The sequence below is a fragment of the Periplaneta americana genome, chromosome 12 (genome assembly GCF_040183065.1).
Source record: "Periplaneta americana isolate PAMFEO1 chromosome 12, P.americana_PAMFEO1_priV1, whole genome shotgun sequence".
Lineage (NCBI taxonomy): Eukaryota > Metazoa > Arthropoda > Insecta > Blattodea > Blattidae > Periplaneta > Periplaneta americana.
This window is the reverse complement of record NC_091128.1, coordinates 162420925-162442040: the sequence shown is the minus strand read 5'-3', so window position 1 is coordinate 162442040 and position 21116 is coordinate 162420925. Positions and strand designations below refer to the sequence as shown.

The following is a 21116-nucleotide window of genomic DNA, read 5'->3' as shown; positions in this document are numbered from 1 at the left end:
GCGAAACCAGGTGGCCCGGGTTCGGTTCCCAGTCGGGGCAAGTTACCTGGTTGAGGTTTTTTCTGGGGTTTTCCCTCAACTCAATATGAGCAAATGCTGGGTAACTTTTATGGCCGCATACGTGTTAGACGCTACCTTGGTGAACGCAATCTGAGAGCCTGCATTGTTCAGGGGCAGAGCGGACAAACGCCTAGTATGATGGTTTGGGACGCCATTAGATACAATATGCAATCTCGCCTCCTCCGTATTCAGGGCAATCTGAACAGCAACCGCTACATTAGGGAGAGCTCTACTGTAGGTACCGGTACTGCCCCTCCTTCAAGCAATTCTATTGTGCACGCTTTTCTCCATTAAAAATGAGAGCGCATGCGGCAATTGAAAGCTATACCCTAGATTTAGGGCTATACCCGTCTCCGGTGGGTACCTTGTGGGTATTTCGTTCAACAGTAGCATGCAGCTAGCAGGTGATTGTTTTAGGTGGCCGTAAATAAACAAAAAAAGTCTTTTGTTTGGTGATGGTGGATCTTTTAAGCTGAAAATGGCGGGAAGTACGATTAATTCAATTTTATTGAACATTATAGCAAATATGAGTGCCTGTGGAATGTTCAGCCACAATTTTCCGAATCAAGTAGTGATATAGTGATCAGGGACTAAAGATAACATATATACGTAGTGAAGATGACGTTCGAAACGGCGCACCATGTAGACACAAAATCCTTCATGTATCTTCCTTCACCTTCGAATATTCTTCCCATATTGCATGCATACGGCATGGAAAATTGAACCGTTTAATTGCAGCTTTCGCTTCGTTTGTCGGTCGGGTATCCGAAGCTGGACGTAAGTACGAATGCGACTCTGGTGTCAAATGTGTAAACTGCGTCCACGATTTCAAAGTTGGGTATACTGATCCATCCATGCCGGTAGTCCAAAAATCACCGCCTGCTCGAATGCCAGCTGTTGCGTCGAAGAGTTCAAGCAGGCGGTGCCTATAAGTCAAGGTCTTTATTTCTATTGGAATTTGCACATGATATGGGCACAAAATAACCCACTTGAAATCAATTATTATTGTTTTAAGATTAGCACAGCGTTATGTTGATTACAATTGATAGCGAAGTATTTTCAGTTTGGTACTGGTAGTAGTATTATTGGTAAACGATTACAATGTAGTATCGATTAAAAATACATGTTAGAAAATCCTTTTATTTCAGTATTTAAAGTTATTCATATTCCGAGATGATAGGTTTCACACTCCATCACATTCGTGTTGGAACAATGTGTATTTCATTAGCTGGACGCTTTGTACAACCAGTAATAACCTTACAGTCCCACTTATATACATCATATGCCTTCAGTAAATTAATACCAGTTAAACACATTCACCTTTTTTACACAAAGAAAGGTAATTTCAGAGACTGTTGTGTTATTGTAGTAAATGGTCGGTGATTTAATTTTGTTCATATTTATTCTGACATAATGGTTACTCGTTTTGTTGCAGGTGATTCAGCAGTTTGCCAACGAAGACTGAAATTCCTACAGACAGAATGTATAACATCATTTCTACACATAAACAAATTACCATTGCAGTCATGGAATAATTACCAATCTCTTTCTGTGTTGAGAACTTCTTTATTATTGCGAAACTTTGCTACCAATGGAGATAAGCATACAGAACAGAGCAAGAGTGAGGAACTTGTTCCAGAGAAATTGTCATTATTGCAAAGGTTTAAACAAATGTATAGAGATTATTGGTATGTGTTGGTGCCAGTACATCTAGTAACGTCCCTTGGGTGGTTTGGAGGCTTCTACTATCTTACAAAGAGGTATGAATTCCAGTATATCACATTATCTTATGAAAATAAGAGAAAGAGCTAGGTAGTCTTTATTATTAGTCAGTAGTTATGCGTTTATTCCCATTATTCAATTGTAATATCTAGTTAATAATATGGGTAAATATTTACTGTAACTGATGGAAAATTGTAGTTTAAAAATTTGGTAAAAAAAATTGCAAATTTTACCATTTCAAGTAGGTAACATAAAAATTGCTTAAAATGCGCGGAAAACACTATCTTTTAATTTACAAAGAGTGGAACTAAGGTATCCCCCCCACACTGCATACGAAACTGAAAACATACTTAAGTAATTGTCACATTCCCCGGCCTCAGATCACTTAAATAATCCCCTCAACTAACCCACTAATGTCACATACCTTGGCTTATCGCTATCCCCTAATTTAACCCATAAACTTAAATCACACGTCAATTCCGTGTGTGGTGTAAGGTGATATCTAAGATTGGCCTTGCAAAGAATCACTCACCTGATATTATATGACACAGAAGATACAGAATTTCCAACAGCACTTGAAACTTTAAAGTAAAAATATAAAAAAAGTAAATTTTAGCATTTTGAGTACATAAAAATTACTCAATCCAACAACATTGAATTCCAATTTTATGAAATGTTATCCCATTACAATTCGGACATTTACACATTCAGGCAGAACTTCGTGACGAACTAAACAATCCTTCAAATTCTCAAAACCAATGCAAATTATTAAAAACTTCTGAAACTGTCACAAGACTTAATATCTCAGGATGTATCTACTTCCATTACAGCACAAGGAAAATTGAACATCAGTTTGACAGACCAATCCCTCTAAGATCAGGGTTTTTGTACGAAACGAGCAGAGTGTGTGATTTTGAACGAACAGAATTCCTAAAAAGCGTGATTTTTTACTAGCAAGGTGTTTAAAATGTTATTTTTTATGGAGCATAAACATATTTTTGTTTTACTTAGGTCCTACTAGAATAAGTAGAAAAACTGGTAATACAATGTAACCTATATAATATCCCTCAACTATTCCCTTATCTAACTCACTCTAAGCTTGTCACAGTCCTCGGCCTCCTACTATTTAGCTGTTGCCGCATGTGTCCACATCATGCAGAATACGCAGAACATCAAAACAAACAGCAACTTCAGTCACTATCTGTCAGCAGTACTGTACACTGAAGATTACCGAAGAATACACACCATAAAGTCGAAAGTACAGACAAAAATACATATCTAAATCTTCATTAAAAGAAATCGCACATTAATCAAATATAAATTATTACATATATTAACAGGCGGTGGGGGACTGAAACCGACCAGATTGGAAAAAAAGTAGCCTACTGTCAGTCACAGTAAATTGTCAATATGTGTTGTTGTTTATCGCGCGCGCGCGCGCGCACACACACACACACACACACACACACACACACATATATATATATATATATATATATATATATATATATATATATATAATTTATTTCGGTAGGTTAGACTATATTAGAACGTACTTACTGTTTTTGTCATGTTTCGAAGGATTCTTATTTTTACGTTTACCAGCCTCATGGTCTAGTGGTCAGAACTTCTGGCTATAGTTCATGAGGTCCCGGGTTCGATTCCCGGTTAGAGCACAGGAATTTTTCCTTAAAGGGGATTATTCCTGTGTTCGTCCATGGTCTGGAATTTAGGTTAAGTTTAGATTTAAGACCTCTCCTGGCACCACATTATAATAATCATCATATCACATCATCAGGGTAATGTAACTCCGCCTTCCAGGCGCCCCAACCTCAGAAGTGGGTTACAACTAAGCCACGGTCAGGAGAGAAGACCAGAAATGTCGAAAGACAACCTGGTGGCATTGGATAAAAAAAAAAATTACGTTTATAGAAAATAGTGAATTATACTTAGCATAAAGTTTTCCAGTATTTTTCCCGTATGTAAACAAGTCTTTGGACTTTCTTGTAAAGAATAAGTTATGCATGCTTGCTGTTCTCAAGATAAATTTGTAGGATGTATGTGGATTTGGTCTGGATGTCACACATGATGGAACAGTTTTATATGTAAAATACTGTGTAGCTTTTCATGAGCTGTGTTGTTAATTTCCCGCTGCATGAATTTCATTGCAGTGGAGTTGATATTGCATTGCTTGAGAGCTTGGGAATCAGTGAGAAGCCGATTAGTCGACTGCGGTGTTTGCCAGTGAAATGAAGGTATGACAGTTTTTGTGCTCACGTACAACAGCAGCCACAGACTGATTGGCATGAGGGACGAGTCGCACACAGTCAGGAGTGAAGTAGGTCGTTACCACATTTCTTTTAATAAAAACTTAGATGAATGCTCTCCATTTCCTGCGCATTTTGGCACCATAAAATTTCCTATTATCGGCACTCTTCTTAAGGTGCTTTCACATGATCAAATTTTTCTTCCAATTCGTCACAAGAAAAATTCTCAAAGATTGTCAGAGACTGATCAATATTGTAAAAGATTTATCAAAGACGTTCATATCGCTATAGATTTTACAAGATTTTAAAACATGTGCTTCAAGTTCATTGTAATATATGTAGGCTTACCTAGCAAATATTACAAAATACGTAGGCTAAGTCCTTTGGAGAATAACTAGGCTATACAAAACAGTATTTGTATTATTTAACTGTATGATACTCCTAAGAATATCACGATTGCATATTGTTTTGAAACAAAATATTTACAATTAGTAGTTGCCTAGGTTATAGGTTAGAATCTTCATTAAAAAAGTACATGTATTGGTACTTATTCGAGATGCCTGCCTTGCAGTCTCCTTATACGAATATCTCTTCATTTTGTTGTGGTATTTCACAGAACCTACTGTGTACAGGCATGGATTTAATTCATATAATTGAATTACCTCTCAAACAACTTCTCGAGTCCACACCTGTGGAGTAACAGTCAGCGCGTCTGGCCGGGAAACCAGATGGCCCGGGTTCGAATCCCAGTCGGGGCAAGTAACCTGGTTGAGGTTTTTTCCGGGGTTTTCCCTCAACCCAATACGAGCAAATGCTGAATAACTTTCGGTGCTGGACCCTGGACTCACCTCAGATGTTGATACAACGTCGTAAAAAAACCCAATAAAATAAAAAAAAAAACTTCTCTCGACCAGGATGCAATGTGTTTTTTTTTTTTTTTGTGATTATTGGTGCCATAATATTTTCAAATCCCATTGGTCAATTCCTTCAAAGAATTGTCAAGTTTTTATTTATTAGAGCATATTTTGATTAACTTTCAAGACAATAGAAGACTTTTAAAGTATTGGAAAGTCTTGTGAAGAATTGAATTTGACGAAATTTGATAGTGTAGAAGCAGTTTTAGAGTCGTATTGTGTAAAATAAAACAACTCCACTACAATGATATTCACTGATAATATGATTTGTCACAACAGTGATTTTATGAGTGATGTTTGAGGTTATGCAATTGTTATTTATCTAGCAGAAATGTACTGTCCAATAGAAATGAAAATAGGCAAAGACGAAGTTACACTGTACTTGTGGATGTCACATATAACAGAACAATTTTAATTTTGTAGAACGTAGCGTTTGTTGTTAATTTCTTATTGTATGAATTTCATTGCAGTGGAGTTGATGTTATTGCATTGCTTGAGAGCATGGGAATAAGTGACAAGGTGATCAACCCACTGCGGGATTCAAGTGCTGGCTACATCGCCCTCGCATACGCTTTATACAAGATCGCCACTCCTCTCCGGTACACAGTTACTCTTGGTATGTTGCACACTCAGGTAACTGCATTAAGGAATGTATTGGCAGAGTAAACATACGAGGGCTTGACTGGAACACAACACAACGGGACCGTTAGTAAATGAATTAAACCTTTCCATTTGTTGGGTATATTCTGTAAAATTTACGGATATTGTTAGTCACTTTTATTTTAGGAAAAACACGGGAATTTTACTTGAAGCAAGTAAGGACATAGTAAATCTCGAAAAGACAAAGTATATGATTATGTCTCGTGCCCAGAACATACTACGAAATGGAAATATAAAACTTGGAAATTTATCCTTTGAAGAGGTGAAAAAATTAAAGTATCTTGGCGCAACAATAACAAATATAAATTACACTCGAGAGGAAATTGAATGCTGAATAAATAAGGGAAATGCCTGTTATTATTCAGTTGGGAAGCTTTTGTTATCCAGTCAGCTCTCAAAAAATCTGAAAGTTAGAATTTATATAACAGTTATATTACTGGTTGTTCTGTATGGCTGTGAAACTTGGACTGTCACTGTGAGAGAGGAATAGGATGTTTGAGAATAAAGTGCTTAGAAAATATTTGGGGCTAAGAGGGATGAAGTTACAGGAGAATGGAGAAAGTTGCACAACGAAGAACTGTAGGCATCATATTTCTTACCTGACATAATTAGGAACATTAAATCCATACGTTTGAGATGGGCAGGGCATGTAGCACGTATGGACAAATCCAGAAATGGATATAGATAGTTAGTTGGGAGGCCGGAGGGCAAGAGATCTTGGGGAGGCCGAGACGTAGATGGGAGGATAATATTAAAATGTATTTGAGGGAGGTGGGATATGATGGTAGAGACTGGATTAATCTTTGCTCAGGATAGGGAGGCCGGAGGGCAAGAGATCTTGGGGAGGCCGAGACGTAGATGGGAGGATAATATTAAAATGTATTTGAGGGAGGTGGGATATGATGGTAGAGACTGGATTAATCTTTGCTCAGGATAGGGACCGATGTCAGGCTTATGTGAGGGTGGCAATGAACCTCCAGGTTCTTTAAAAGTCACTTGTAAGTAATTTCTTAAGACATCTTGAGAATAGCATTCAATCAGCTTTGAAGTTTTCATTACGCATTATTTGTTTATATACAAAAACTTAACTCGTTAGAGGGCTGCCACATGAAAGTGATATAGGCAGTATTATTAGAGACAATCTGAAGAGAATGTGGATTGTCTTTTAGTGCGATATCTGTGTAAGCACAATTGTTAGTAGTGAATAGAAGTTACCAATCTCAGAAATTTTCTTGTCGGAATAGAGCCAATATTTAAAAAAATAAATATAATGGAATGGAAAGAGGAGAAATAAAAAAAAAGAAGAGATAGATCAAGAGAGAGCTGAAGCAAGATAAAAGAGTGACAATTATAGTAATGACATATTATCAAACTTTAAGAACTTACCCGTTTTTGAACCCCCATGTTAGTTGATAAAGATAAAAAATATGCACTGTATTATCTGGACATAATCGTTCAGTTAATCTCAGATTGTTACACAGAACCATTGTACAAAGGGTACAGAGAATTAAATGATACTGTGTATGTTAGAAAAGTTTTTTTAACAGCTCTTCACACAGAGGCATGCTATATTTTTGTATTTATTTAGACACTGTAAAGAAATACGCGCTATACTGGAGAATTAGCACGGCCACTTTGAACCGTGCCGTTACGTTTACCACCAAATTTAAGTAAATGCACAATGTCACCAACATAAGAACATGACGTTGGTGTGTGGCGTAGTTGGCGGGAGAAATTTTTTCTCTCTCTGTCTACCTCCTTCGTTCTGAACATTATTGAGAGATAGCACCACTGTTAGCGACAATGTGTATTTGCGTAAATATTGCGAGTAAATTATGACGAGTGCCTTAGATGAGAGGCTCGGGACAGAAACAGTTTTGCTGTAGCGCATGCGCGGACCTCTCATGCAGTGGGAGCGTGATCCTTACTTGAATTTATTTTTGCGTGTACTTGCAGATTAAATGATTGAGATCCCTTCTTGCTCCGGTTACAGGCCTTGCATTTACGAAGGTTATGTTATGTTAGCTTAGATTAGGTTAGGTTAGCTTAGGTTAGATTAGATTAGCTTTGGTTAGGTTAGATTAGTTTTGGTTAGGTTAGCTTAGCTTTGGTTAGGTTAGGTTAGCTTTGGTTAGGTTAGGTTAGCTTTGGTTAGGTTAGCTTGATTTGATTCGTCCATGTAGTAGTTAAAATTATATAATATGACAGTTTTTGATTCGTAATATTGTTAAAAAATAATAGGCTTATAATGAAAGCGGTGAATAATTTCATGGTCATTAAATTTTTTTTCGTAAAAGGCTAGGTATTTTTCGATAGGCCAGAAATAAAACAGCAACGCCGTCATAATTACGTACTTTACGCTTTGGCGAACATTAACCGGAAATTTACTTTCCGTCATTTTAATTGTATTCCGTGAAACACACCTTTTTTCCTGTTAATTTCCTTGTGATAACATAGTTTATTATCTTATTACATCTTCATTTTCTTTTAATGCATTCAAAAAACCGCCGTTGTACTACATAAAACCTTGAACTAGACAAATGGAGTGAATTATTTAAGAATATAGTCGCGAATTTGACTACCACCATTTCGATTATATTTTGTTTGATACGGCTCGGTACGGCCCGGTGACTAGTGGCCAGCGAGTAGAGTCGACTATCGATATTGGTCTGCCGTGCGTATTATCCAGTTGTTCCGAAATACGAAAATTTGAATATATTTTACTGAATGTGTGTAAGATATTCAGAGTACTTGCTTAAAAAATGTAATTGTGATCATTTGTGCAGGTGGCACTACCATATCCATCAATTACTTGAAGAAATGGGGTTATATCCGACCAATTCCACCTCGTGAGAAGCTGAAGGAAATGTATCAAGAAAAGAAGGCTACTGTAATACGTGAGGCAACGGAAGAGTTAAGATTTCAACAGGAGAAGCTGAAGAAGACGCGAGAAAATATGATGAGGGGCTACAGAGAGCGCACTGGGAAACCAGAAAAATGACAATTTGATACCTGAGCAACAGAGCGTGACGAGATACTGAGGATGTAAATCTTGGGAGACTGTCCATGCATGCACAAAAGATTTCGCGATAAGGTATTTTTCCAATGTTACAGATTGGAGTTGTGTTCATAAATGCGACCTATGAAAGAATGGCAGACACTAACCATAGGCTACACTTAATACTAATATGTGACTGCAGACAATTAATCAGTGGTGCAGAGTGCATAACTATTGCACATGCAAAGGTACTAATTGCAGTCTTAGGGTTGTTGTATTTACCAATAATCTGGTAATAAAGAAGTTTGTGAAATATCTCCTCTTTTATTACAGTGCCAAATTTCCTTACCTTTCACGTTGCAGAAATTAAATCTAAATTAATTTGAATTGTCTAGCATTGTACGAATTTCTAGTTATGAAGCCCAGTGTCGTGAAAAAAAAAATAATTCCGTCGTAGTTTTCTGCCTAAGGGCACGTCTTTCACTGCAAACCCAGCATTCTCCAATCGTCCCTATTTCCTGCCTTCCTTTTACTCTCAGCATATGATCCATATATCTTAATGTTGTCTATCATGTTATATCTTCTTCTACCCGGAACTCTTCTCCCGTTCACCATTCCTTCCAGTGCATCTTTCAGTAGGCAATTTCTCCTTAGCCAGAGACCCAGTCAATTCCTTTTTCTCTTCCTGATCAGTTTCAGAATTATTCTTTCTTCACCCCCTCTTTCTATCATAGCTTCATTTCTTACTCTGCATGTTCGTTTCATAGGTTCCATTCTTCTCCATATCCACATTTCAAATGCGCCTCGTCATTTCTCTTCACTTTATTGTAACATGTTTCTGTCCCCATAAAATGCCACACTGCACATTAAGCATATAAATAGTCTCTTCCTTAGTTCTTTTTCCAGAGGTCTGCAGAAGATGCTCCTTTTTCTATAAAAAGCTTCCTTTACCATTGGTATCCTCTTTTTGACTTCCTGGCAGCAGCTCATGTTACTGCTTATAGTACACCCCAAGTATAGTCCGGGTCAGCTTACTTCATACCCTTAGTGTGAAACCTAACCATTTTTCCCCTATTAGTACATATGCTAGTGGATTGTGGTGATTTTATAGTTTGCAGGTTGAATTTTCTTTTGCCAACTTCGTTTCGAATTTCGATACCGACAAATACTACCAATGGTAGTGATTTTGTAACTGGGATGTTGGCAGCTGAGACAAATGTTGTCGGTACTGGAATTCAATGAAATTAAAATTTTACTAGATTTCTGAACCTGTCTCTTGAAGCTAGTGAACATACTAATAATTAATTAATATCAGTATTAATATTAATACATAATAGTTATTTTATGTGCTGCATTGTGGTTAGGTAAGTTTTCGGAGTTTGTACTAATAATTTTATGTGGTCAAACAAAATACATTTTTAGGTTAGGTCTCGTAAATCAATTGTTTAGTCAAACCAATAAATTTCATATTGCCAGACAAAATACCTAATCCCTTTCTCGTATAGTTATATGTTACTAATTATTGAATTATTTAGAATAACTTTCTAAAATAAAGTACGGTAAGTAAATAAGTCATTCAGTACCTAGGATAATGTGATATCTGGTAACAGTTGGCAACACTGACAAAACAATATTTGCTGTTTAGGAACTGTTCGTACGTGATCCTCACTATATTTTAAGCTCTCCACTTGTTCCACTGCCTCATCGAACTTGCATGTTTACTTTCTTTATTTGTCTTATAACCATGGTCTTCATCTTGTTTGCATTTATCGTCATCACATCCTGCAGCCGTATTTGTGGCTCAAGTACTAGCTGTTATTCTCTTGTTCCCTTGGACAAGGAACATAAACATGCAGAACTGAATTTTGCGTGGTAGCCTTGAACAGTTGTTGTGGATTCTGCTGTAGAGATGTTCAGCCAGAATGAAACCATACACATCAATCTTTGCAACTGATATCACTGGCATGTCTCTCCATATACTGCAACCTTTCTGTAAAGGTAGATGTAAGCAGGTGTACGCCCCTCTGTAGTAAAAAAATGAATTACAGCACACTGTTGACTTCTGGACACTTCCATCTTGCACCATTAACTTCTCTTTTCCATTTATTCATAGTAACAATGACAGGTATGCCAACTACATCTACCAGTAGACAGTCTATAAGCAATGCTGCTAATACTCTTAAAAGTAAACTCTGGCTGATACTCCTGTTGCATAAAGTACACCTCAGGTGGACATTCATTTGAACTAACCACATATCTATGTAAATATACGAGGTCTGATCAAGAAGTTTCAAGACGTGGTCACCCCTGAAAAAACCGGATGCACTAGTTACCTGCTACTGCTAGTGGTTGAGGAAGGGGGTTTTCTAAAGCTGCATTCCCAACCACAACCCCCTGGGACAAACATCATCGGCTGGAAACCTTTTGTTGACGTTAGTGAGTAGCAAGAATATTGTTGCGTGTGCAAAGAACCGAAAAATCCCACCAAAACGAACCAAAACTTTTTGACACACATAACCGGTGATGAGGCATGGGTGTATGGAAATGATCCAGAAACAAAGGCCCAGTCCTCACAATGGAAGTCACCAAATTCTCCTCGACCCAAGAAAACGAAGTCTTCTTCTTCTTCAGTCCCTTCTGCTGCTAAGCGTCTGGTTCGCCTCTCTCCGTCCATTTCATCCATTTTTCCCGGTCTCTACACATTCTCTTCCTGGGTGATCCGTCCGGTCCGAGGCTACCTTGGTTTCTCTGAATCAGATTAACCTCTACATGGGTGATTAGCCCAATGTAGAGTGGTTTTAGGGTGGCCTTCCCTTGCTTTTCTGTTAGGGTGTGCTCCCTTAGCCTTTGTGGATCCCTCCACCCCGCAAGGCAGCGGTTACTCTCTCAATTATGAGGAGTAGAAAGTGGATTGCTTCTTAGTCTGGTCCTTCATTATATGCCTGTCTGGCATGGGAGGCCCTGCCAGTAGCTATGCAACCGCCAGCATAGCCATATAACTCATTAGAACACTCGAGCCCAACCACCAACTTCAAGGTCATGCAATCCCTAGGTTGGGAGAAAACGAAGTCAAATGTCAAAACAATGCCGATTGTTCTCTTTAACATTAGAGATGTGGTACACTACAAATTTTTTCCTAGAGCCAAACAATTAACTAATATTCAGCGTTGGATCATCTACCATGACAATTCACTGGCCCATTGTCTCTTCTCCATCCAAGAACATCTGGCCCAAAAAAATCTCTGCATTACACCATTCTCCCTATTCGCCAGACTTGGATCCTGCAGACTTTTTCTTGTTTCCATGATTAAAAATGAAACTCAAAGGGCGGAGGTTCGATTTTTTTAGTAGATTATTTTACGATGCTTTCTCAACATCTTAGGTTATTTAGAGTCTGAATGAGATGTAAGTGATAATACTGGTGAAATGAATCCAGGGTCCAGCACCGAAAGTTACCCAGCATTTGCTCATATTGGGTTGAGGGAAAACCCTGGTAAAAAACCTCAACCAGGTAACTTACCCTGACCGGGAATCGAACCCGGGCCACCTGGCTTCACGGCCAGACACGCTGGCTGTTACTCCACAAGTGTGGACCGTAGGTTCGATGACATGCCTACTATTAAAGAGATTGCGACAAAGGAACTAAACAGTCTCCAGGAAAGTGACTTCTAAAGATGCTTTGAAATGTGGCAGGGATGCTGGCAGACCTGCATTACACCAGGGGAAGAGTGCTTTGAAGGAGACGAGCACTAGTTATCCTGTAAGTATCTCTATTGTTTTATATTAAACCTGTCTTGAAACTTTTTGATCAGAACTCGTAGGCATAAGAAAGCTGCACTGTACTGAATGATGGCAAATAATTTACTTTATTTGAAAGTATATTACTAAATAAATAAAACATACATAAACACTATAAGGCGATTTTCCCAATAGTGGTAAGTTGTTGAATTTTACATGAAAATGATGGAAATAAAATTTTTTATTTACAATAAAATTTTTGTCTTGGAAAAGTGTTTGTGGAACGAACCATCTTCTTGGACTGAGGAGTACATGTAACTCCTAACACAAAAGTAAAAATTTAAACAGTCTAAATAATGTGTTATTTTAAACTGAAGCAAATATAATCTATTATGCTTACAATATTCCTCAAATGATACTGACTCTCTCTAATTTCTTGTTGGAATTCAGAATAACAGTTGAAGGAATGTTTGTTTGCTTAAAAAGCTTAACAGAATTAGTTATTTCGCATTTGCACTGCTGCTCACTGAACAATGAAAATTTTTCTCTATTAATTTACACTTCGTCACACTAACAAATGATTTCTTACAATTTTGTTGAATGTGTTTCATGAAAATGAAGTCGAGAATTTCTCTTTTGGTATGAAGATTTTCTCTCATGTTCTGTCTTTGAGATCCCACCACGTTCCGCAGTAGAGTCAATAATTTCGTAGACCAGTGGGCATACAGAGCTGTTGCATGTAAGCTATACTAATTTCCATGTTTTAAAGCAACGAAACAGGTAGCTTGTACAGCATTGTCACATTGAGTCAGAACGTAACTTTTCACTGGAGTTTATAATGGAACAAACTGGCAATACAATGCCAACCAAGCGCTATACATTGTTCTGCAGGACAACGTTGCCAAACTTACAGTGCCAGGCCACGTGCATAATAGTTACTTTCGTGTGTTGTATCATTGCCGCTGTTATTGCGAGTGTAAAAATGTAAATCGTGAGGATTTCAAATTACTCCGTCATACACATACTTTAAATATTGTGATGAAAACTGCAAAGCCCTTAACTGAATTTCAACTTGCGCCACGACTATGTGGCAACCAAGCTCTACTGCCAGCAACATGATGCTACTTCCTGTTTAGTTGTGTCATAAGATGGAAACTAGTATAGTAGTGCCATTTATAAAATACTCATCAATGACAAGTGATTAGTGTATGTGCATGGTCATGTGAAAGATGATGTGAGTTAACTTTGTCGAAAGTTAGACAAAATAGCATCTGAAACTTGGTGAATTAACTATATGACACAGTTCAGGGTTTTAAATGGCAGAAATACTTAGTGTAAGATAGGATATCAGTTCAATTACAATGGAAACTTTAAGGTCGATTCTGCAAAAACGTTTTTCAGGACTGCTTCCATCAACTGTACCAATGATGGTGGAAGTTAGGGAAAATTACATCAAAAGTGGATATGTATAAGACATCACATAACCACTGTACATCATCTGTGTTCACTGTAGACACAGTCATGACATTGCTTCTTACTTCTACTGCCTATGAGGCCACAGTGTTTCGACAGTTACCTGTCCAACTGGATTTCAATGCCACAATATTTTTAGAAGTGTTTCTTAAAAATATGTATATTGTTATAAGCAAATACACTGTTCTAACATGTACTTCACCATTCACCTCGACATATCTACAAATGACCTGAATTAATAGCAATCTAGAAACAGAGCAATAACAATTGAAGCATTAGTAAAAAAAAAAATCACTTCAAAGACTTACTGCATGCAGACAAACTTACTGCTACTCACAGTAGGAGTCATTTGGGGAATGTACTGTAACACAGGTTTTCGGTTCAGCTTCTACAAAATTTGCTTATACCAAATTATACAAGCTACTGAACTATACAACTGAATTATTGTAATTTCTCGGCATATTTAACAGTAAATCACATAAATTCCACAAACATGTCATTTTTTATTTTACATACAAGTGAACTGCATGTTTAATGTTCGTCTACTCTAATGTAAAGTAGTGTTAAAACTAACAATTGTATTCATCATCAATATTCTAGTTTCGCTAAAAACTAACTACAATCCAAATTTTATGCAGAATAGGTCAATTTCAGCATAGTCACAACATGAAAACAATTGTAGTTCCTCCACTTCACAGTATACACAAAAAAGATCACAGTCATACTATAAATGAAAAACTTATCTAAAATTTTACTTCATTAAAATAAAAACAAATTTGAGAAACAGGCCAACAACATGGTAAATATTTAAAGATTACTAATCAATCACTTTATTTCAAATCAATGAGGCTTTTCTTTGTCTTGATTGATATCTAGCTATATACTGTGAGCCAGTATTGTGGCAGTGTTTAATTCAGTAGTATATCCTAAAAAAATTCTTTATATTAAGTTGTACAAAGGTATACAAAATCTAGTCAATAATTTCGTGGACTGGCGACCATGTGATGCTGCTGCTGTGTACTATATCCCAAAAGCTTCATGCCTTGATCAGAGATCACATTTGATTAATCTACGTGTGTGGTTGTGAACAACTTTTGCTTCTATCAAATGTGTTACAGTCCTAATGATCAAGTTTGTCATTTCAGTATATGAACAGGGAGGAAATTGAATATAAAAGTGTCAAAAGTCAGGCAAAACGGCAATCAAAGCTCTGGAAATTTTAATAGTATATGGTGACGAAGATGTTGATTGTAATGCAGTGCACAAACTATCCAAGCAATAATCAATAATGATTCATCTCAAACATCCAAAGTATATCAGTGTACGTGGCTGCATGATAAAACAGCTCCATAATATAAACAAGAAAAGAGTCTTGCAAAAGATTCCAACTAACTGTGGAATTGAAGGCAAAGAATCAGCTGACTAGAGTGCTAAGAAAGAATATTCCCAACACTATGTTATGATCCAATTTTTCATTCAAATATACATTCACTGTATAGACAAAGATTTATGAATACAATGAACGAATCACCTAAAGATCGTGCATGGAAATAACTTATACCCGACCTCACTCTCATACCAGATAATCGAAATATTCTGCTGTAGCAACTTTTCGTCTCCTGACTAGACATTACTGTCTAGCAAAACACCTGACTAAGATTGGCATTATTCCATCATTAAATTGTGTTTTGTGTGAAAGGAATGAAGCAAATGGACAAAAACTATTTAGTTAATTGCAAGTCTCTCCCGAACACTCGAAAAATATTGGACTGCAAGAGAGTTTGGGTCCTATTTCACGAAAGTACAAATTACAAATTTTTGTTTCACAAAGATACTCTTGCAAATTTTTAAGTGAAGTAGAAAATAACAAAAACAGTTATATTACAAGTTGTTCTGTATGATTGTGAAACTTGGACTCTCACTTTGAGAGAGAAACAGAGGTTAAGGGTATTCGAGAATAAGGTGCTTAGGAAAATATTTGGGATTAAGTTACAGGAGAATGAAGTTACACAACACAGAACTACACGCATTGTATTCTTCGCCTAAGATAATGATGAACATTAAATCCAGACTTTGAGATGGGCAGGGCATGTAGCACGTATGGGCGAATGCAGAAATGCATATAGAGTGCTAGTTGGAAGACCTGAGGAGAAAAGACCTTTGTGGAGACCAAGGCGTAGATGTTCCTTAAAAGCCATTTGTAAGAAAGTAAGAAAATAACAAGTTCCAGGCCATGATATTACAAATTCAATCGTCATATGTTTACAATTTTAAAAATTGTATGTTATAAATTGTGTAACATTCTTACCCTACTCTTCATCTGCCTTCTGTAAATTTGTACTTTCGTGAAAAAGTCCCTGATGACTTCATTACTAAGATAGCTGAGCAATGGATAACATTGATGATAGAAATAGTATGGATGATTGATAACATACTATCAACTGCTCAAGAATTCCTTGAGTTGCATTTTTGAGGATATCTGTTTGTTCTTCTCTAAAGTAAGCTCGCCAAATGAAACTCCACAGTAGTGCCAGAACTCTAATCTTTCCTGACTTAACATCTTACAATTTCTTTCTGTTTCCCACGTGAAAGGCGAGCTTGTAAACACAAGTTCTCTTCAGTTCATCACATTTGCTGTAGTCCACGAAATTACCGACTCTTCTTATTTAGTACCAATCGCCACAAGCAGTGTTCTTGAACCCACATGTATGAACTCGCATATGTTCGCACTATAAAATGTTTTACAAAAGAAACACTGGACTAAATTCTTCTTTACATATAATAAAATTACAAATTGCGTAACAGAGACTGCAATTACATGTGGCAGTTCAACAAAACCCTATGCAATTGAAGGCACTATATTTGTAGACCTCCCCTCAGACAACTCGAAAAAAAAAATGCATTTTTAATAAAACACGACAGAAATTCAAGTGCGACATAAAGGTCTTCAGGATATTCTTTTCTCAGAAGAAAGAAATCTTTGCTTACGTTAATCTGCTGTCATTACAACTGTGGATAGAGGGGTGTACAGTTGATTCACTAACAACACTGCATTTATTTTTCTATTTTCTTATATCACTGAGGAAAGAGTTGGATGGTATATGTTTTATGTGGTATCAAAATTTAAACACATGTCTAAGAAAGTAACATATCATATGAAGTAAAACTGACAATTTCAGAATAGTGTGCTACTGAAATTAGCTGTAAATAGAAGAGAGTTGAAAAGAATGTGACTGCCATTAGAACAACCTGTTGAAAACGACATTTAACAACGAACAGAACGTCCAAGAAACAGTTCCATAGTGCATCCCAAGAAATGCTCCCAGTGTTTCTTTCAGCCGACCAGCAGCAAGTCTATACAACTGCTATTTGCATCTGCAAACTCAAGGTGCTTCGCTGGATTAATACTTACGTACTATGGTATATTAATAAATTTAATAAGTTATAAAAACTGGACATCCCTGTTTTACGACCAGCCAACTAAAGATATGTGGGAGTGCGTTATCGTGTTGCAGCAGGACTTGATGCAGTCTTCCCAGTCGTTTTTCTTCAATTGCGACTCCAAGGTGTCTGAGTTGTTGGTATTAAATGTCAGCAGTTATGGTTACATTCCTTAGAAGCCTTTTTTATCCCTCCAGACTCTTAAGATAATCTTCTCTGAATGGACACTAACTTTTGTATGGGGTATAGGCTATGTGTGTTGAAAAAACAGAACTATTTTCTTACAGTGCTTTCTTCAACAGCATTTTCCCTGTACACAGCACAAATGATTCGAACTGCCTCCGCTGCCTTTGCTTCTCTATTAAACTCAAACAGGCGAATATGTCGGAAGTGTTCTTTCTTTCCCACTTTCCACTAGACCAGTGATCTCAAACATGGGGTAATCAGGCAAACCTTGCTTCTTCTGGAATAATACTGCCCTCAGATAAATGTAAGGGTATGTTCATGCCAGTGACATCAAATACCGCCTCGGTCACTTATAGTTACACATTACTTTCCGTTAGTGTCAATGGTTCTGTCTAAAGTTGCTAGGAAATCTGAAAATCTGTGTTACGAGAAAGTTTGGGAAAAGATTTGTTTACAGAGTGTGGAACTAATAAGGTTGAGTGCCTGATATCTGGACAGAATGTGAATTGTAATAAATACAATGCCGGAAGACATTACATGGTTAAACATGAATTCAGAAAATGTTCCTAACATTTAATAAATTTAATCATGGGAAAATTATGGTTTCATTTTATACAAACAGATTAGAGGAATTTTTTTTTTCCATTCTAATAAATATAATACAATGTATAATGTGTATAGGTTTTGTACAATGTGTGTTTGTGTGTGTGTGTGTGTTTATTTGTTCAATTTTGTATAGTTGATTAGCTTTCGACATTTTTAATATTCATTTCATTCATTCAGTGTTCTGCCCAAGGGCAGGTCTTTCACTGCAAACCCAGCTTTCTCCAATCTTTCCTATTTTCTATCTTCCTCTTTTTCTCCCCATATGATCTATATATCTTAATGTCGTCTATCATCTGATACCTTCTCCTACCCCGAACTCTTCTCCTTTCACCATTACTTCCAGTGAATCCTTCAGTAGACAGTTTCTTCTCAGCCAGTAACCCAACCAATTCCTTTTCCTCTTCCTGATCAGTTTCAGCATCATTCTTTCTTCACCCACTCTTTCCAACACAACTTCATTTCTTATTCTGTCTGTCCACTTCACATGCTCCATTTTTCTCTATAGTCACATTTCAAATGCCTGTATTTGCTTCTGTTCACTTCGTCGTAATGTCCATGTTTCTGCCTCATTAATATTTTACACTTTTAATTTTGAGGCTTTTTAACATTAATGTACAAGTAAGTTATTTTATCATTCCCAAATATGAAGCTTACTTTCATTTTCCTTACTTAGAGACCTTTCACAGTGACACACACTTACGGCTTATGTACATGCCTAACGTGAAATATAATACGTTAATAACATGTTATGAATTATGAGGGCGTAAGTCTTATCACAAAAGTGTTACAATTCAAGGTGAACAGTTATATCATTCTATGATCCGTTCTTTCGATTTTGCAATGACTAATGATGCTTTACCCAGTGCAGTTTTAACCTTGAGACCACTGCACTAAACACTCTATCTTCTTAGCCCACAAATAGCACAAATTTTCTCCAAATCCTTAAAATTCAAGGAATATTTACAGCACAACACTTCAAATACAAAATGACAAATGATAAACAATCTACTAACAACGCAGTGTTGTGATGACGAACAAAAAAACATCAACATAATAATACAATATGTAAGTTTCAATCAGTGAAGCACCGTGAGTTCACAGATGCAAGCAGGGGAGATGTACCACTAGATGGCCTACAGACACATCGGGAACATTTGCTGGGATGCACTTTGTTATTAACTACTGACTTACAGCTTTAGAATGTAAAGCAATCAATATTATAAAAAACATGCTAAATTTTTCTTTTTCGGAAGCTAGGTGCATCTTACAGAAGAGAAAGCATGTCATTTATTCATATTCATTATGTTGAAGATATGAATAATATGCGCAATACAATCATTTTCTGGCTCATATTCTATTTTATTAACACCACCGATAATCATGACCAGAATAAGTAGTAATAGTAGATAGAAATAGCTGGAACAGCAATAGCAGTAGTATGTGAGAAGTAATAGCAGTTTTATATTTTTCAGGAAGTAGATGTTATCCGCCTTCCTTCTTGTTTCTCGGCCTAACTTCTGATATAAAATGAAGATGATGTAAAGTCATACGCAAGTTACGAGAATATTAAGAATAAGCTTATTTTATTCTGACCTGTTGTCATCTTACTATAAAAAAGAACATAATCCATGTACAAGTCTGCTTTATCATTAGAGACAAGCAATGTTTTTTCTTTCTTCCCTTTTACCCACTATGAAAAGCATACATTATAAGTTATATTTTACACATTTAAGTTACAAAGACATGGATGTGTCCATCTACTTGCTTATTCTGCAGCAAGAAGATAAATATATTTTAAAAAAATTAGGATGTTGATATGGAGATCTTAATGAAAGGAAAATGCTACTGTGAGGGCAGGAAGCGTAGAACAATTCGTAACATAAACAATTTAAGAACGATATATGTATCTGGAATTGAAAAGCCTTTATAAAAGTACGTCATCATTTAAGCCATCCGTCCTTAAGAGATGAGAAGAAGGATATGAACAGCTGGATCATTGACGAATTCTCACTTCGTTGCTAAGCTCTAAATTATGCGTAGTGCATGGGAATACTTCATGACCACAGAAAGCATATCAAGTAAGACAATGTATAAACGCAGCTCGGCTGCACCCAGCACAGCATCTGTTGATACTTCCATCTCTTATCAACAATTCCTAATGCCTCAGTGTTATCACATTTAACTTAAATATATCTACATGGCAAACTGTTCATTTCATCCCAGATATTGGTAGCTAGCTGGTACCCCCTGCAAAAGAAAAAAATGACAATAATTAATAAATATGAACAACATATAAGGTGGGTCAAAAGTTGCTTTCCCCAGTATTTGTTCTTAGGTTTCATACTTGTACACATATACAGATGTCATAACCAGCGGCGGTTCCTCTATATGAGCACAGGAGCACGTGAACACCTTAAAACCCAACAATAATCGTACATATTACTGTATTAATATTATTACATCTATTACTTTCCAATGTGTAATGACGTTCCTACATATTTCGTCTCGAGAGAATGTCTCGTTCGTGTGTCTTTAAATCTCCATTGGACAGGTTGACAGCAGCTCGCACAATTTTTCTCTAGCAGGGTGGAATAGCCTGAGGCGAGAATATTTTCTGGTTTGTTACAATGGTTACAATAGCTCTGCTCGCACAGGTCTTAATGTGCTGATGACAGAGAAAGAGAGATGCTCCATCTCTCTTGGGTCTGGCATCTTGTTCCTTTCTCCCTTTCCTCGTTTTCTCTCTTTACTCTTTCTTTTTAAAATACCGATACGCACGGGGGCTGATTCTGTTGTCTTTTGTTCAGTAAAGTAAGGAAAATACAAGCTGCATTGGTGCGTACTGAAAGTTGAAACAGTAACACTTGAAGTTTGGAGACAGTCGTGTGTAAAATTGTGAGGGTGTTAAATTAAAAGAGGATTAAAATATTTCTCCATAACACAATGATAGAAGACCGATTAAGTACATTGGCTAGGTTGGCAGTGGGGAGAAAAAAAAAACTTGTTAACAACATTAGAGTTATTGATAAGTTTGCACCTCTCAAAACTAGG

The 21116-nt window shown here is 36.8% G+C and overlaps 2 protein-coding genes across 3 annotated transcripts in view; one reads left to right on the top strand and one right to left on the bottom strand.

The window, feature by feature from the left end:
- The first annotated feature begins 943 nt into the window (after nucleotides 1-943).
- On the top strand, nucleotides 944-8936 carry LOC138711117 (uncharacterized protein C18orf19 homolog A). 2 transcript variants are annotated; one of them, XM_069842441.1, is made up of 4 exons: nucleotides 944-1399; nucleotides 1496-1820; nucleotides 5434-5596; nucleotides 8410-8580. In XM_069842441.1, exons 1-4 carry the CDS (start codon nucleotides 1234-1236, stop codon nucleotides 8437-8439), a joined length of 684 nt encoding a protein of 227 aa, XP_069698542.1. In that variant the 5' UTR covers nucleotides 944-1233; the 3' UTR covers nucleotides 8440-8580. The 2 variants fall into 2 exon arrangements, with proteins under 2 accessions (XP_069698542.1, XP_069698541.1); XM_069842440.1 differs by having other exon boundaries at nucleotides 948-1399; nucleotides 5434-5579; nucleotides 8410-8936.
- A 3528-nt stretch (nucleotides 8937-12464) lies between these two features.
- The window catches only part of jub (LIM domain-containing protein jub), a 77614-nt gene continuing 68962 nt past the window's right edge, over nucleotides 12465-21116 (bottom strand). The window contains exon 9 of the mRNA XM_069842439.1: nucleotides 12465-20312. Coding sequence (XP_069698540.1) covers nucleotides 20280-20312 — 33 coding nt within the window. The 3' untranslated portion in view covers nucleotides 12465-20279. The remainder of the gene's footprint in view (nucleotides 20313-21116) is intronic.